Source organism: Physella acuta, unplaced genomic scaffold, assembly GCF_028476545.2.
Source record: "Physella acuta isolate Inbredline_101_S28 unplaced genomic scaffold, ASM2847654v3 ptg001698l, whole genome shotgun sequence".
Taxonomy (NCBI): Eukaryota; Metazoa; Mollusca; class Gastropoda; family Physidae; genus Physella; species Physella acuta.
The window spans coordinates 16,917-36,059 of NW_026733211.1; the positions used below are offsets into that span (position 1 = coordinate 16,917).

Here is a 19,143-nt window from a genome sequence, read left to right on the forward strand (position 1 = left end):
TATATTATTCACTAGATTTTCAATTTATATTATTCACTAGATTTACAATGTATATTATTCACTAGATTCACAATTTATATTATTCACTAGGTTTACAATTTATATTACTCACTAGCGATGGGGGTAAATAAAACACGCGCGTGTGGTTTGGGCAAAATTGATGGGGTGACACCAATGAGAAAAGTTATTGTCTTAACAATGTTTTGGACATTTAAAATAATAAAATATTATGGGAGATAGAGAGAGGTGACAACCAAATCGAAAGTACAAAGTTGTTGCAGGGGGATAGGGTGACACCCCCAGTTACCGCACCACGGTCACACCCCCGGTGACACCCGCAGTTACCACACCCCGGCGACACCCCTGGTGACACCCCCGTTACCCCCCTTCACCAAACCGTCATAGAGACGCCACTGCCGGTGGGCACATGCCCCCCAACAACAGTTGCGGTTCAGACACAAAACCAGCCGCCAATTCACATTACACTTTTTTTTTTACTATTTTTCATTTTCGATCATAAAAAACAATGTCTTCCGGTGAGTACCCCCCCCCCCCTCCCCAACACACACTCACGCAGACAAACACACACGCATCCTACTACAGCAAATCGCCAGCGAAGTGGAATAATAACACGGCACGCTAAAGAAAGGAAAAGTGATTTCCTCCCTCGGTGAAAAATTGGAGTTATGCACCAACTTGTTTAAACATCGAGTATAGAAAAAACTGCAATGAGTTTCTATAATGCAAAAGCGCAAAACGCGAGATCGGTATAAAACACGTATTGATTTCTGTTGTTTTCATCTTCTATTTGAAGTAAAAATAAATTATAGTCATTCTTGGTGCCGTAGAACCCTACTAAAACCTAGGGTAGTATTTATTTTTTTTAATTGCACAACAGAGTAAAGTTTAAACTTGATAGACAAAAAAAAATATAATATTAATAAACTGAAGAAAATAGAAATATTTAATGTGTTGCTATTTTTTGCTCGCGTAAGCCTATTTATAGACATCCGGACTCTAACCGTGATCTTTAGGTTATCACGTAACTATTCACACCACTCCATCTGACTGGACATGACAGTCTGTCTATTCAGAGATCGATCGGTCTATTCAGAGATCGTTATAAATAAAAGTAACAATCCAATTAGTGTCAAAAAATCTATAAGTCTTCATCAAACGATCAAACTAACAACAAACATCTAAACTTTCAGAGAGCAAATTTTTTAAATGTCAAACTATTCAAATCTAATTTAGACATTCAACACTAATGGGGAATAATTAGCGTTCAGGCTTGTTTTAAAAAAAATTGATTACTTTAAGATAAATAATTTAAAGTTATTTTTTTCGTCCGCCAACAGACACGCTTGTATCAATTACACGAGTGATTGTGTTTCATAAAGAGGAGAGCTAAGTTTAGAAAAACAATTAAGGTATCGGTTTAGTTGTACTAATTTAGGGTATAGTGTACTTTAAATTTCTGTACTTTTAAGATATTGGGCAATTATTAATAAAAACGAATTTCAAACAGCTAACGTTTTTATAGACAGAATCATAAATTGTTTTAGGTAAGTTAGTAATGATGGGGAAGTGGGATGGTGGGGGGGGGGGGGGGGAAGGGGGAAGGAAGAGGTGCAAAAATACTAGCATTATCTGTCCGAGGAACCTTCCCTTTCCCTCCCCCCACCCCAATCTAATTGATTGCACCTAGTACAACATACGTAGGTTTAAAATATTTTGGTTAGCTGTTATTTGAAACCACATTTGTTTTTTGGTAGAAGACTTGTTGTCTGTGTTTCTTCCAGACTTTTTTCTCCTGGGTGGTGAGGGGGGGGGGGGGCGCTTGAAATTTTCGTGGGGGGGGGGGGCGGACTTAAATTTCCGGGAGGGAAATTATATATTATCTGTTTCCGTTTTTAATTCTAATTTTTAATTTTAAAGACTGAAAGAAGAAAAAAAAACCTCAAAAAATCAAATAATTAAAAAAAAAATACATTGTTTAGACTGTGCGTGAATCGCGAATGAAAAAAAAAATGACAACAATAACTCTGTGATAGAAATTAGAAGTTTCTAAATCTGGTGCCAGTCTGACAGCGTCAGGTTGTTTATGAGGGAATCGATTTATGGGTGATTGATTTCTGGTGGAAGGATCGTGGGCTACAGGTGATGAGATCACGTGAGGTAGGGAGATGAGATATAGTGGGGGAGTGAGGTAATGTGGGGAGTGAGGTAATGTGGGGAGTGAGGTAATGTGAGGAGTGAGGTAATGTGAGGGAGTGAGGTAATGTGAGGGAGTGAGATAATGTGGGGAGTGAGATAATATGGGGAGTGAGATAATGTGGGGAGTGAGATAATGTGAGATAAAGTGGGATGTGAGATGATATGAAGTAACGTGGGGAGTCAGATAATGTGAGATAAAGTGGGATGTAAGATGATATGAAGTAACGTGGGGAGTGAGATAATGTGAGATAACTTGGGGGAGTGAGATAATGTGAGATAACTTGGGGGAGTGAGATAATGTGAGAAAACTTGGGGGAGTGAGATAATATGAGATAACTTGGGGGAGTGAGATAATGTGAGATAACTTGGGGGAGTGAGATAATGTGAGATAATTTGGGGGAGTGAGATAATATGAGATAACGTGGGATGGGAAATGAGATGAGATAACGTGGGATGTAAGAAAATATGAATGAATGTGAGTGATCGAGATATTATGAAATCAGTTGATAAAAGTGAGATGTGAGAAGATACTTTGAAACAAAACAAAAAATAAATGAAAAAAAAAAACAGTGTGACGGCTAGTCACGGCCAAATGATGTTTTAATAGCAAACTGAACTCTCTTCAAGATGTGTAGAAAATAGATGTAAGTTACAAGCGTTGTTAAAAAATTGTGTGGTAAAAAATAGTAAATGTAACTAATTTAGTTAAATAGTAAAACATAGCGTTAAAAAAAACGGAAAATCAATGAGTTAGTTGAAATTCTTTAGATAGGCAAGCCATTCTAATGTTAAAGGAATTATATTGTCCAGTGCTCTATGCTAAACTGTGCCTTTTATTTTGAGGTGGGGGGGGGGGGGTCATAAAAGTTACAAGAAATTATCATAGAAAATATAACCCAGGAGTTGTGTGAGCGCCCGTACAAGTGCTACTGTTACATGTTGTTAGCACTATAACTGACGAGACACAGGAGATCACACGTATGAGAACTGCATCGTGCTGTGCGCACTGGACGAAGAAAAGTCATCGTGAAATCCACTTTATTAGATGTACCAGAACAGTTTGTCATCGAAAACTTTGTTCTTTTTTCAGCAAATCACGAACTTCCACACCTACTTGGCCGTAAACAATTTTACACTGGTGACGTCAGGGATTATCACAGACCCCGACCAGATCTCGGAGCACATGATTAGGCTGAAAGTGAGTAAGAATGGATATATATATATATATATATATATATATATATATATATATATATATATATATATATATATATACACACAAATATTTATATACACACACATATATACACAAATATTTATATACACACACATATATGTATATATATATATATATATATATATATATATATATATATATATATATATATATATATATATATATATATATATATATATAAGAAACATACCTGCACATGCTCACACATATACTTGATCTCTGCAGCAATATGACGCACGGATCATCATGGCGGCGTTTAGAAGTAACTTGGCTCCTTACGTTTTTTGCCAGGTATAAGCATGTGTTTAGTTTCTGTATTGTACACGAGCCTGTAAATGAACCACATTTCTAGATGTATTTTTAACTAAGGGGTCATCCACAAATGACGTCACACTTTTTTGACGATTTTTACCTCCCCCCCTCCCCTCCGTCACACGTCGTCACAAAAAGCCAGACCCCCCCCCCCTAAAATGACGTCACACCTCAACCTACGACCCTCTCAACATTGCAGTTGAAATTTTTTAAAACATCGATATTTTTCCAAAATCTTGTCTAAACTATTACAATTTATTAAAACAGTTATCTAAAACGCGAAATAACGTCTAAAATTCGTTTACTAACATTGCTTTTTTATAATGCAAAAAAAGTGACGTGGCAACATCTGAACCCCCCCCCCTCCCCCTCATCACACATCGTCACAAAATTACGGACCCCCCCCCCTCCCCCTACGAGTGTGACGTCATTTATGGATGACCACCAACCCAATCTGTAGCATTTCTGATTAAATGGCAAGAGGCCTATATTTATGGGAACTTAAAAAACGTTTATATATATATATATATATATATATATATATATATATATATATATATATATATATATATATATATATATATATATCTAAATATATATATATATATATATATATATATATATATATATATCTATCTATATATCTATCTATCTATATATATATATATATATATATATATATATATATATATATATATATATATATATATATATATATATATATATATATATCTATCTATATATATATATATATATATATATATATATATCTATCTATATATATATATATATATATATATATATATATATATATATATATATAAGTATGTGTGTGTTATAATTATTATTCTTTTTCTCCTCCAGGCCTACAAGCACGGCATCTATGGCAAATCCTACCAATGGATCCTGACAGGGGACAGCATGTACGACGGCTGGATTGGTACATTTTTCAAGGGGCAACAACCCCTGCCCTGCTCCAGGGACGAGGTGGTCACAGCCAGTAAAAATTATCTGGTGGTCGATAATGTTTACCTGCGGCGTGACGTCAACACGTCCACCATCTCAGGGAAGGTGAGGTCCCAACATAGTCACAATCTCAGGGAAGGTGAGGTCCCAACATAGTCACCATCTCAATTGTAAGGTCCCAACAAAGTCACCATCTCAATAGTGAGGTCCCAACATAGTCACAATCTCAGGGAAGGTGAGGTCCCAACATAGTCACCATCTCATGGAAGGTGAGGTCCCAACATAGTCACCATCTCAATAGTGAGGTCCCAACATAGTCACCATCTCAATAGTGAGGTCCCAACATAGTCACCATCTCAATAGTGAGGTCCCAACATAGTCACAATCTCAGGAAATCTGAGGTCCCAACATAGTCACCATCTCATGGAAGGTGAGGTCCCAACATAGTCACCATCTCAATAGTGAGGTCCCAACATAGTCACCATCTCAATAGTGAGGTCCCAACATAGTCACCATCTCAATAGTGAGGTCCCAACATAGTCACCATCTCATGGAAGGTGAGGTCCCAACATAGTCACCATCTCAATAGTGAGGTCCCAACATAGTCACAATCTCAGGAAATCTGAGCTCCCAACATGGTCACCATCTCAGGAAATCTGAGGTCCCAACATAGTCACCATCTCAATAGTGAGGTCCCAACATAGTCACCATCTCATGGAAGGTGAGGTCCCAACATAGTCACCATCTCAATAGTGAGGTCCCAACATAGTCACAATCTCAGGAAATCTGAGGTCCCAACATGGTCACCATCTCAATAGTGAGGTCCCAACATAGTCACAATCTCAGGAAATCTGAGGTCCCAACATAGTCACCATCTCAATAGTGAGGTCCCAACATAGTCACCATCTCAGGGAAGGTGAGGTCCCAACATAGTCACCATCTCAATAGTGAGGTCACAACATAGTCACCATCTCATGGAAGGTGAGGTCCCAACATAGTCACCATCTCAATAGTGAGGTCCCAACATAGTCACAATCTCAATAGTGAGGTCCCAACATAGTCACCATCTCAATAGTGAGGTCCCAACATAGTCACCATCTCAATAGTGAGGTCCCAACATAGTCACCATCTCAATAGTGAGGTCCCAACATAGTCACCATCTCAATAGTGAGGTCCCAACATAGTCACCATCTCATGGAAGGTGAGGTCCCAACATAGTCACCATCTCAATAGTGAGGTCCCAACATAGTCACAATCTCAGGAAATCTGAGGTCCCAACATGGTCACCATCTCAGGAAATCTGAGGTCCCAACATAGTCACCATCTCAATAGTGAGGTCCCAACATAGTCACCATCTCATGGAAGGTGAGGTCCCAACATAGTCACCATCTCAATAGTGAGGTCCCAACATAGTCACAATCTCAGGAAATCTGAGGTCCCAACATGGTCACCATCTCAATAGTGAGGTCCCAACATAGTCACAATCTCAGGAAATCTGAGGTCCCAACATAGTCACCATCTCAATAGTGAGGTCCCAACATAGTCACCATCTCAGGGAAGGTGAGGTCCCAACATAGTCACCATCTCAATAGTGAGGTCACAACATAGTCACCATCTCATGGAAGGTGAGGTCCCAACATAGTCACCATCTCAATAGTGAGGTCCCAACATAGTCACAATCTCAGGAAATCTGAGGTCCCAACATAGTCACAATCTCAGGGAAGGTGAGGTCCCAACATAGTCACCATCTCAATAGTGAGGTCCCAACATAGTCACAATCTCAGGAAATCTGAGGTCCCAACATGGTCACCATCTCAGGAAATCTGAGGTCCCAACATAGTCACCATCTCAGTAAATCTGAGGTCCCAACATAGTCATCATCTCAGGAAATCTGAGGTCCCAACATAGTCACCATCTCAGAGAAGGTGAGGTCCCAACATAGTCATCATCTCAGGAAATCTGAGGTCCCAACATAGTCACCATCTCAGGAAATCTGAGGTCCCAACATAGTCACCATCTCAATAGTGAGGTCCCAACATAGTCACCATCTCAATAGTGAGGTCCCAACATAGTCACCATCTCAATAGTGAGGTCCCAACATAGTCATCATCTCAATAGTGAGGTCCCAACATAGTCATCATCTCAATAGTGAGGTCCCAACATAGTCACCATCTCAGGGAAGGTGAGGTCCCAACATAGTCACCATCTCAATAGTGAGGTCCCAACATAGTCATCATCTCAATAGTGAGGTCCCAACATAGTCACAATCTCAGGAAATCTGAGGTCCCAACATAGTCATCATCTCATGGAAGGTGAGGTCCCAACATAGTCACCATCTCAATAGTGAGGTCCCAACATAGTCACTATCTTAGGGAAGGTGAGGTCCCAACATAGACACCATCTCAATAGTGAGGTCCCAACATAGACACCATCTCAATAGTGAGGTCCCAACATAGTCACCATCTCAGGGAAGGTGAGGTCCCAAAATAGTCACCTTCTCAATTGTGAGGTCTCAGCATAGTCACTATCTTAGGGAAAGCAGATGAAGTAGAGTTAACCTGTTTCTGTAACTGCGCTATATGAAGGGACAGTCGCCTTTACTAATGTGATTTAGGTACCAATCAGAGCTTGGTGGACTCTGGGAACGGGTCCGAACTCGAGACATTCAGGCTTTGTAGTCTACTATCCAATTACACCGTCCCATTAAAAAAAATTAAAGCCTACATCAAAATGTAATTATTTTTTGTGTGTTTTCTAAAAATACTAGCCGTAAAACCTATCGTTGCTCTGGACAACGTGTTATAAATAGACTCGTATTGAAGCAGATAAAAGTTTTAAATTAAAAAGTGAAACATCGTTTAGCCCTCGAGCTAGGCCACGGTTGAATTTTAGAATAAATCAATCCATGTCCATTTATAACAAAACAGCAGCGAGAGATGAATTACTCTGTTTAATTAGTAACAAAAAAGCTGGGTATCAAGACAATAGTGAATGCCTTCCTCTTCATTGGAACGAAACAAATATTTGTTTAAAAATGTTTCACAGCTAAGTTTAGAAAACGAGATGAAATAAAGAATTTCAAGAGAGATTTTTTTTTTTAATTAAAAAAAAACTGGGTTATACTGCTAAAACTACGGGATTATTTTAGTAGACTTCGAAATAGAAATCTACGAACAACCACTGCAGGCTAGTTGGCTTTAACAACTTATATTTGTTTGCCTCATTGTGCTGTTTGCCTTTCCGAGACAACCAGTGCCTTTTGCCTCAATGAGACAACCAATGCTGTTTGCCTCAATGAGACAACCAATGCTGTTTGCCTCAATGAGACAACCAATGCTGTTTGCCTCAATGAGACAACCAATGCTGTTTGCCTTTCCGAGACAACCAATGCTGTTTGCATCAATGAGACAACCAAACTAATGCTGTTTGCCTCAATGAGACAACCAAACTAATGCTGTTTACATCAATGAGACAACCAAATCAATACTGTTACAGACAGCGATTGAGTACAGCACAACGATCGAGAAATGGGCGGGCAAGTTGAAACTGTCTAGAACCCATCCCTATGGATACGACGCTGTCTGGGCACTGGCATTAGCCCTCAACCGTACCCAGGTAAATAGGCAACATTCTATAGATAAGGCAACATTCTATATATAAGGCAACATTCTATATATAAGCCAACATTCTATATATAAGGCAACATTCTATAGATAACATAAGGCAACATTCTGTTGATAACATAAGGCAACATTCTATAGACATCATGAGGAAACTTTCTATACATAACATAGGGCAACATTTTATAGATAACATAAGACAACATTCTAATGATATCATAAGGCAGCATTCATTAGATAACATTAAACACTATCCAATTATTTTCTTAAGGCAATATTCAATATTTTACACATACGCATCGTCACAAATTGAGAGGGAAGGAAGTAGATTCAAACTGTGTGACTAGGTGAAGGGTAAATTTAAGCTCAAGAAATGTTACGTAATACACACACACACAAACTGACCCAAGCGCACACACATTTACTCGCACATACACACATATTTATATACATATATAAACATGTTTTAATATATACGTAATAAGACCTATGTATAAAGACGGTCTCGCCAGATTATCTGATTGTTCTCTAATCTGGTGTAGGAGAAACTGACCAGTGGTGTCCTGAACCAAACGGTCAGTTTGTCAGACTTCAACTACACACGATCTGATCTGTTTGACCTCATGATACAGAGCTTACAGGAGATCACATTTGAGGGGGTGTCGGTAGGTTTTACACTTGTAGGTTTTACACTTGTAGGTTTTACACTTGTAGGTTTTACACTTGTAGGTTTTAGACTTGTAGATTTTAGACTTTTACTTCAGTAGGTTTTAGACTTGTACGTCAGTAGGTTTTAGACTTGTACGTCAGTAGGTTTTAGACTTGCACTTTAGTAGGTTTTAGACTTGTATTTCGGTAGGTTTTAGACTTGTACGTCAGTAGGTTTTAGACTTGCAATTTAGTAGGTTTTAGACGTGTATGTCAGTAGGTTTTAGACTTGTATGTCAGTAGGTTTTAGACTTGTATGTTAGTAGGTTTTAGACTTGTATGTTAGTAGGTTTTAGACTTGTATTTCGGTAGGTTTTAGACCTGTATGTCAGTAGGTTTTAGACTTGTATGTTAGTAGGTTTTAGACTTGTACGTCAGTAGGTTTTAGACTTGCACTTTAGTAGGTTTTAGACTTGTAGGTTTTAGACGTGTACTTCAGTAGGTTTTACACTTGTATTTCGGTGGGTTTTAGACTTGTAGGTTTTAGACTTGTACATCAGTAGGTTTTACACTTGTATTTCGGTAGGTTTTAGACTTGCACTTAAGTAGATTTTAGACTTGTATTTCGGTAGGTTTTAGACTTGTAGGTTTTAGACGTGTACTTCAGTAGGTTTTAAACGTATGACTTCCGTTTTGATTTAGGCGAGCAAAATCAGTAGGTTTTAGTTGTGTATAGTGGATGGCGTGGTTGGGCGGAAAACGTATGACTGGTAACACCAAAAGCCACGAGTTAGGACCCCCGGAAACATGGGGCCCATTAGCTAGGAACAGCAACCCATCTAGGAGAGATAACTCCCAAATCAAACAACAACTGCCTCGTAGTTTGTTCTTGGGAGGTCACAGGCTATGTAGGGAAATCCTGAAAGATTAGCAGGCTGAAATCGGAATCAACGGCCTCTATGGCGCATAACAGGCTAACACGTAAAAGTCATTTATAATGGAAGAATTGTCCTTCAATATTTCAATTAAGGACAATTAAGAAGTAGAAGAAGAAGCTGTGTAACAACGTAGAAACCTCAACATGGATGAGTTTTCTCCAAACCCAATGTATAGGATGTAGATCTGATAGGTTGTCATCTGATACAATAGTATGAATCCCCACAGGGCACTGTAGCGTTCAACGAGTATGGCCAGAGGATGGGACCCCACGACATCGTGTTGTTTTACAACGACAGCAAGACGTTGGTAGGAGAGATCAAGGGCGTGGATGGTCTTAATTGGTCGGTGCCGATAGACCAGCTTTTTGAAGGTACGCCTTCATCAACATACCGGAATATATATATATATATATATATATATATATATATATATATATATATATATATATATATATATATATATATATATATATATATATATATATATATATATATATATATATATATATATATATATATATAGTAATTTTCATTGCACCGCGGGTTATGCCGTGTCTACTGTCTAGTATGCACATTTAAATATAGGTACATATTACATATAAATATATGTTTATATATATATATATATATATATATATATATATATATATATATATATATATATATATCTTTATATATGTATATATGTATGTATGTATATATAATGACAGGGCATAGTGCTGACCAAACTATCCCTTTATATGCCGAGGTCTCTGAAACAAATGAGCTTCATTTCATCTGCCCTATGTGTCTTGGGCACGAACAGGAAAAGCTGATGATACATCATTTATATGCCATACGAACAATTAATGCATTAAATATATCAATTATGCCTTGCATATGTGCAGATACTTTGCATATAAAACACTATAGTGTAACTAGGGGATGTCAAGACGTCCATACAGCAAGACTATAACCCTGCAGAAAACTAACCCAGTCTATAAATAAACACCACCCATACAGGGAGACAACCTCCACGCGACAGATTCCATTACGTGATGATGAAGCTACCTCCTAGCGACACAGCTGTTGTCATTGTTCTGTTGATCAACACCTTAGGTTTCCTGGTGGGGGTCGGGTTTCTTGTCTTCAATATCCTCTACAGAAATAACAGGTGAGATACGCTCTACCCTACACGTGCAATTCTCTCTACTGTAAAAACAAAAAGTTTACCAAAACGGTTATGGATCTAATATCAAAATTTTAGAACATATTGTTCTTCTATAAATCGATTCACTTACACGGTATTTAGTTAAGGATCTTAATTGTTGAATTTATTTTATTTTATAAAAACATCTGTATTTTTTTTAACAACATTAGCCAATATTAGAGGTATATCTACCTAAAAAACAATAGTCGACAGCTTATTATTTCAACGACTCCCGGATATAAGCACCCCTCCCGGATATAAATCCTCTACATAAATACCTTTTTTAAAAAAAAAAAGACTATTTTCTTACATAAACCTCGAACGGGGGGAACAGATGTTATGTAAATACCTAAGCAAACATAAGTAAGAAACTAGACATTGTTGTGTGTCGACCATTCCTCAGACAACGATTGGTTTAGCCTGCCTGTATTTGTTCTGTTTAGGGCCTTACACTAATCTATCTATATATATAATTCTCCTCTTCGAGCCGTTAGAAAACAAGCTGCAAACGCTCTCCCTACCTCCCCACCCCTACATGGTTTTAGTGAGCTGTGTTCACTCTAAATGTTTACAAGCAGAGCCAACGATTTTAAACGGAGGGGGGGGGGGGGGAGGAGGGGGGGGGAAGGGGGGGGGGTTATGGTCATTAACGAGCTACTTATAGTGTTTTAAAGAAATATTTTCAGTGTCAGCGTTGGTACTGTCGAATTCACAAATTATGAATTATTGAAAATTAGAAACAACTAAATAGCGGCGTATGTTATGCCGCGGGCCGGCTCGTATATATAATTCTCTTCTGTGAGCCGTTAGAAAACAAGCTGCACGCGCCTCCTTGCAGTCCCCTCTCTTTCTCTCTATCACTATCACTACCACCCCCACCCCACCCCAACATTGTCTGGTGAGCGGTGTTCACTCTAAATTTATACAAAGCCAAATGTTTACAAATCGTAGAGCCGTACAGCGGGGTTTCTATTAGGGGCAGATAATTTTGTTCGATTTTAAACTTAAGGAGGTAACTAAGAAATAACTAAGAGGAGGCTGCTTTCACGGGGTGGTGTAGGGTCGGGGTTAGGGGAAAGGGGGGGGGGGTAGTGTTTTAAAGCAAATATTTTCAGTGGCAGCATTGGTACTGTCGAATTTACAAATTATGAATTACTGAAAAGTAGAAAATAAAACAACTAAATAGCGGCGTATGATACGCTGCGGGTCGGCTCGTCTCAAATATTTTAGTAAAATCCCTCTCTAACCTTACTGTGCAAGCTGCAACATTAGAGTAGATCTGATGAAATTAATGCAGAAGTTTTTTTAATTAGGGGTCATCCATAAATGACGTCACACTCGTAGGGGGGAGGGGGGTGTTATAACTGAGTCCAACCCCCCTCGTCCCACCGCTAGTGGGTATCTACCCCACCCCCCTCCTGCCCCACACCTGAACTGTGACAGCGTGTACCGCCCTCCCCTCCCCCCCCTAAACTGGGACACAATGCATCCCCGTAGCTATGTGCAGGCTAGGGCGCCCACCCCTCCCCCGCGCTGGACTGACAGGGTCAGGCAGGGGTTAAGGAACCCAGGGTCAAGCTTGGGCCAGAAAGATAGGACAGTTGAACGTTAGGCTGGTTAGAATGTAGTCGTGTTTTTTTGTGTTCTTGTAAAGTGTGGTAGGGCTGGCCCCTATTAGGCCAGCCACTATTAATGAACTAGTTCTGCTTCCTTAGACGATAGTAAGACTACCATATAGGGTGTAGTTCCATTATCTATGTTATTAAAGTTGTTCAGCTGAAATTGTGTTGGTGTCTTCTTCAACAATCAAGTAATATACAGTGTCTAATTCGCCACACAACTGTTTAACCTCTCACTGCAGTCATCACCACCATCAAAACAAAGCACACAGATGACTCGTTTCGTAACAGGGGGGGGGGGGTCCGTAATTTTGTGACGATGTGTGATGAGGGGGAGGGGGGGGGGGGGTCAGATGTTGCGACGTCACATTTTTGTATTATAAAAAAGCAATGTTAGAAAACGAATTTTAGACATTATTTTGCGTTTTAGATAACTGTTTTAGTAAATTGTAATAGTTTAGACAAGATTTTGGAAAAATATCGATGTTTAAAAAAAATTCAACTGCAATTTTGAGGGGGGGGGGGGTTGTAGGTTGAGGTGTGACGTCATTTAAGGGGGGGTCTGGCTTTTTGTGACGACGCGTGACGTAGGGGAGGGGTAGGTAAAAATCGTTAAAAAAGCGTGACGTCATTTATGGATGACCCCTTAGAAAATAATTTGTTTAAATTTATTTCTCAACCAGGCACATCAAGATGTCAAGCCCAGCCATCAATAACATCATCGTTATGGGATGTCTGCTCATGTATGTGTTCGTGTATGTGCTGACGTCAGATTACGCCAATTGGTTCTCAGACACCAACAGCGTCATATGCATGGTGAGTTGGGATAACACGAGACCGCTTTAAGTGCGCATTGTGGTGTATGGTGGGGTGGGGTGGGGTGGGGGGGAGGGGCGGAATTGGTCAAAACTTGCATTGTAATTGTTGGTGTTTTTATTTTGTGAGGTTACTAACTTTGTTTTTGCACAAGGCACAAAACAAATGGGCACAAAATACACGGGTACAAAACACATGGGCACAAAAACATTCGGGAAGAAAAACCCACGAGAAAAAAATTCACAAGAAAAAAAAACACAGGAAAAAACACGGGACAAAAACACACAATACACGCGGGCACAAAACACATAGGCACAGAACACACTGACACATCAACACAATCACATGGTGACACGCCCGAAAACCCACAGCCTAAATATAAGTTAGCACACCTAGGTGTAAACAAATACATAACAAGTGATTTCCCTAAAATACGGTAGACAGAACATGTACAGCTATAAATAAACTCCCATGCCCGACTTTTTAAAACACATTAGTCTTCTATTCTACTGAATTCTCTAGGTGAGGCTGTGGCTGGCTTGTATCGGGTTCACGCTATCGTTTGGCGCTCTTTTCTCAAAGACATGGAGAGTTCATGCCCTTTTTCGTAATGATCAAATCAAAAGGAAGGTAAGTCGGATAAAAAATTTAAAAATTGGAAATAATAACACAGTAATTTCATATCTTTGTGTGTACAATGTAGGGAAAGTGGGCGAGGATTAATAAAAATAGATGTGAATTTATCCAACTATTTTTAAAAAGTCACTTAAAAACATAGAGATCTTTGGTTTTAGATTTCGACCAAATTGTATGCCTAGCGAAAAGATATTTAAAGTGAAAAAGATTGCGTAAAGATCAATGTTGTCTGTTGTTGTATTAGTGCTGAGAAAGCAGAAATTAAGATATGTGCGTGTAATGGAGGTTTTTATTTATTCGACGACGTTAAAACGGAAGTAAATCAAAGCTTCTTGCGTGACTGTTCTGTAAATCAGACAGGAAGTCGTGGATTTAGCCATGGCCCAGTTTCACTTTCTTAAACAGAATCGATTCTTTACTGCTGTTGGTTGACAATTTGTTAAAAGATTCCAAAGAACCTTGCAGTAAAAAGAAAATACTAAAGATTTTGTAAAAGATACGCATCAAGAAAAGTCACTATTTAACAGATCTTCGTAGAAAGCGTTGCATCAATAACCCAATGGTTAGGTGTTTGCGAGTTGATACCGCCATTCCTAGTAATTATCCTTTGCATTTAATCGCGTTGAATGTTTGCAAATTCTCGCTTTTCTAGCAGACGTACATTTAAACTCATTCCTCCGTCGAAACTTAAAACCATTATCCTATTATTTATAATCGACATAGATTCTAGTTATGTTGTTCTCACGAGAGAAAGTCGCATAAAACTTGGTTGTGAAAAGGAACGGTGTGGTCGAGTGGCAGAGAGCACAACTACTAACTCGAATGTTTCGGATCCCGGATACGAGTTCATAGAACGTCCCTGAGTCCATCCAGCTCTGATGAGTACCTGGCTCACGTTAAGGAAAGTAAAGGCGGCTGGGTACAGTGCTGGTCACACTATACCTTCATGTGCCGAGATCTACTTCATTTACCCAATGGGCCGCTAAATCGTGAACTATTAATTGACATCATCTAAGGCTTCATTTGAATACATATTTTACTTTATGCTATTTTAAAACATCTTTTACTTTTTGCTATTTTAAAACATCTTTTTTTTTTTTGCGAATACATTTAAAAACACATCACCGGCGGTTCAATTTAAAAACGAGTTTCTGTTAATTTATGCAAAAAAATTAATGACTATTTTAATTTTATTAAAAATTAAATATTTTCTCTAATATTACATTAAAGATGAAAGGAATATATTGACCCAAAAGATGATAGCTAAGGGATGTGTGTTTGCGGTGATTCATCAAAGACCTCTCTTTATTCAGTCGAATGATGTTTGCTTGTTGTAGGTCATCATTGGTTCGTTCAAATGTTGTCTGCTGTAGGTCAACAAACACTTTCACCTGTGTTTTCATATGTCATTTGTCTACTACAGGTCAACAAAGACCATCTGTGATTGCAAATGTCATGTGTCTGTTGCAGGTCAACAAAGACCTTCACCTGTGTTTTAAAATGTCACGTGTCTGTTGCAGGTCATCAAAGACCACCTTTCAAATGCCATGTGTCTGTTGCAGGTCATCAAAGACCTTCATCTTTCAAATGCCATGTGTCTGTTGCAGGTCATCAAAGACCTTCATCTTTCAAATGCCATGTGTCTGTTGCAGGTCATCAAATACCTTCATCTTTCAAATGCCATGTGTCTGTTGCAGGTCATCAAAGACCACCTTTCAAATGCCATGTGTCTGTTGCAGGTCATCAAAGACCTTCACCTGTGTTTTAAAATGTCATTTATCTGTCACATGTCATCAAAGACCTTCACCTTTCCAATCTTATTTATCTGTTGCAGGTTATCAAAGACCTTCACCTTTCAAATGCCATATATCTGTTGCAGGTCATCAAAGACCTTCACCTGTTTAGCCAAGTTCTTGTCCTTGTCCTGGTGGACATGGTCATCCTAGTGCCCTGGTCAACGCTACATGCCCTGGTCAAGACAGTCTACAGACTACAGGTCGAGGTGAGCGTTTGAATATACCCAGAAGCTTATAGCTGTATTTTTACCTGGGCCGCTGAAATATTGAACATCGTAATGATGTCCTGAGGCCATGTGAATGCGTGATGATCTAGTTCAGGGGTCTCCAAACTTTTCAATCCGAGGGCCGCATTAACTATCAAATTTCAGTTCGGGGGCCAGTTTCTTCCAGGCATGTCTTTGATTTTTCTGGGCAAAGTACATCAGCCATCACCAACAAACGTTTTTTTCCTTGGACAAAAAGATCTCCGCGGGCCAGATGAGAGGACTTCGCGGACCGCATCCTGCCCGCGGGCCGTAGTTTGGAGACCCCTGATCTAGTTCATCAATTCATAACGTTAGTAAACTTTTTTGGTACCACAACCTGGTTCTGTCTTTGAGTTACAGACTTTTATTTTGTCTCCCCCAGGGTCAGTCCACAGGAGACGAGCTCGTCACATACACATACACGGGCTGTTCACACGAGTTTGAGGCAGGTCAACTTAATTAACTAATTAATTTTTAATTTACCAATGACGTCATAATCACATGTGTACACTGGCTGTTACGTAACCTTGTTAATGTAATTAGTTAATTAATTCACTAAAATACGTCATGGAGGACCGTCAATTATATTTTTGTGATATTCACCTCGCCATTCTTCTTTATATGTTCTTTTCATATTTTAAAAAAAAATCTTTGAACTCAATTAGTTAATGAAATTCTGTCACTTTTAAAAATAACATATAACGTGTTATACTCGCAGTGAAAAAAAAAGCTATCGATGTATTTAAAAAATGGAGTTTGTTTTTAAATATTGGTCGCGCTGTGACTTCAGAACTCACTCAGTTTAAGTCAGTACCCAGCGCTAGTTGGGATGTAGTGAAATCTCTCCTGATGTTTTGTTCATATACGTATGTTTACACTAGTACACAAAACACACATGGAAGGAAATGCGACATTGTAACTTCAGAGGATTATAGGTAGAGGATTAAAGACTTAGTCTTCTTCTTCGTTCTTTAATTAAGTGTTGGAAGGGATCCCCTCCAACACAATTAAGTATACGTCAACTGGTTATTAGACATTGAGGCCATAGACTCATTTTTCAGTTGTCTCTCATAGAAGAGTAGCTGTCCCCAGCTAACAAGCCTCATCTGCCCGAGGGTTCGAACTCGAGACTTTTCGGTTTAGCAAGCATGAGCTTTACCGACTCGACCACGCCGACCCCAAAGACTTTTGTGTTCTCATCGTTTTAAACTCTAGCTTTGATCTGGTCAGGAAATGAATTGCTAAATCCAAAAGTCCCAAATTCGGACCACCGGACAGATGAGGATCGTTTGTATTGGGACAGCAACCCATCTAGGGGGAAAAAATAAAAATATCAATTAGATGTTGCCTTGTAGTTTGTTCTTGGGTGGACAAAAGAAATGGGGACAGACACTCTTCTAGGTGAGACAAGTCCATAATCAAACAACTGCTGCCTTGTAGTTCTTGGTTGGACAAAGGCTATGGAAGCAAATCCAAAAAGAAAAGCAGGCTGAAATCAGAGTCAATGGCCTCAATGGCGCATAACCAGTTGACACGTATCCTTAATTGGGTTGAATGGGATCCCTTCCAACACTAAAATTGCGAACGAAGAAGAAGAAGAAAGATAAGCATGTTTTAGCCGGACCGAACAGGCTTTATGGTGCATAACATGTTGATATGTAATTGGTAATTATGCTGGAGGAGATCCAATCCAATATAACACTTAAATACAAATAAGGTGAAGAAAAGCTAGGTTTAACTTTAGATTGGAGTGTAGCATAATTATTAAACTGCTTATCTTAGTCTCCAATTCTGCAAAGGAGAATAACGCGATTTTTATCTTTAACAATAAAATACGTGTGTATTTTTAGCATCTTATCCGCCATGTTTGTTATGTACTGAGGTTTCCGTGGTAACAACTGTGTACACACCTGACCTTCTGTACAGGTGTACTGGTACATGGCCGAGTACATCTACAAGGGTCTTCTCCTGGTCTTTGGTGCCTTCCTGGCCTGGGAGACACGCATGGTGACGATTCCAGCATTGAATGATTCTAAGGTAAGCTTGAGACAGGTGAAATTTACAGGTAAGTTGAACTCAGGTGAACTTTGCTGGTAAGTTGAACTAATGTGAACGTTACAGGTAAGTTTAAAACAGGTGAGCTGTAAGCTTTAAGTTTGAACTAGGACATCTGGCAGACAGGTGTATCTGACAGGTGGTACCTGAACCAGATGGACATACGTGGGCTGTTTACGTACTAATTGCATCATTCATCGATTTATGCAAACTACTCCAGACTTCAAAAAGTAATTAGCCAAATTACTTCTGCAACGCATTTCACTATGCATCAACGATACTGCCATGATGATCAGCCATTTAATTTGTGCATGAAAATAGACTAGGCATCAACGATATTGCCCATGCTAATTAGTTAATTTATTTCTGCAGCTAATTGGCTTCTGCATCTACAACATCGCCATCGTCTGCGCCTTTGTAGTTCCGGTGACCTACGTGCTGGGTCAGGAAAGAAAGACCTTGACCTTCATTCTCGTGGCTGTCTTCGTCAGTCTCTGCACATCGCTGGTGCTGTGTATATTGTTTATACCGAAAGTAGGTCAATTTTCATTATCATTTGTTTATTTTTAGAAATTAGTTTAATTTCATACAGAAAGTAGGTCAACTTTCAATATCATTTGTTCATTTTTAGAAATTAGTTTAATTTCATACAGAAAGTAGGTCAACTTTCAATATCATTTGTTCATTTTTTTAAAAATTAGTTTAATTTCATACAAAAAGCAGGTCAATTTTCATTATCATTTGTTCATTCCGAAAATTTGTTCAATTTCAAAGAACAACAATTCACACCAAAAAAAAGGACAATATTAAATCATATTTACTCATACCAAAAAAGTAGGTCAATCA

General features: G+C 38.8%; 1 protein-coding gene across 1 annotated transcript in view; it reads left to right on the top strand.

Moving 5' to 3' along the window:
• LOC131929960 (gamma-aminobutyric acid type B receptor subunit 2) overlaps positions 1–19,143 on the top strand; it is a 37,023-nt gene that overhangs the window by 13,365 nt on the left and 4,515 nt on the right. Inside the window, exons 4-16 of the mRNA XM_059286345.1 lie at positions 3,308–3,415; positions 3,680–3,745; positions 4,631–4,837; positions 8,228–8,347; positions 8,895–9,017; positions 10,165–10,309; positions 10,941–11,091; positions 13,430–13,562; positions 14,085–14,192; positions 16,078–16,200; positions 16,625–16,687; positions 18,169–18,279; positions 18,670–18,831. Coding sequence (XP_059142328.1) covers positions 3,308–3,415; positions 3,680–3,745; positions 4,631–4,837; positions 8,228–8,347; positions 8,895–9,017; positions 10,165–10,309; positions 10,941–11,091; positions 13,430–13,562; positions 14,085–14,192; positions 16,078–16,200; positions 16,625–16,687; positions 18,169–18,279; positions 18,670–18,831 — 1,620 coding nt within the window. The remainder of the gene's footprint in view (positions 1–3,307; positions 3,416–3,679; positions 3,746–4,630; positions 4,838–8,227; positions 8,348–8,894; positions 9,018–10,164; positions 10,310–10,940; positions 11,092–13,429; positions 13,563–14,084; positions 14,193–16,077; positions 16,201–16,624; positions 16,688–18,168; positions 18,280–18,669; positions 18,832–19,143) is intronic.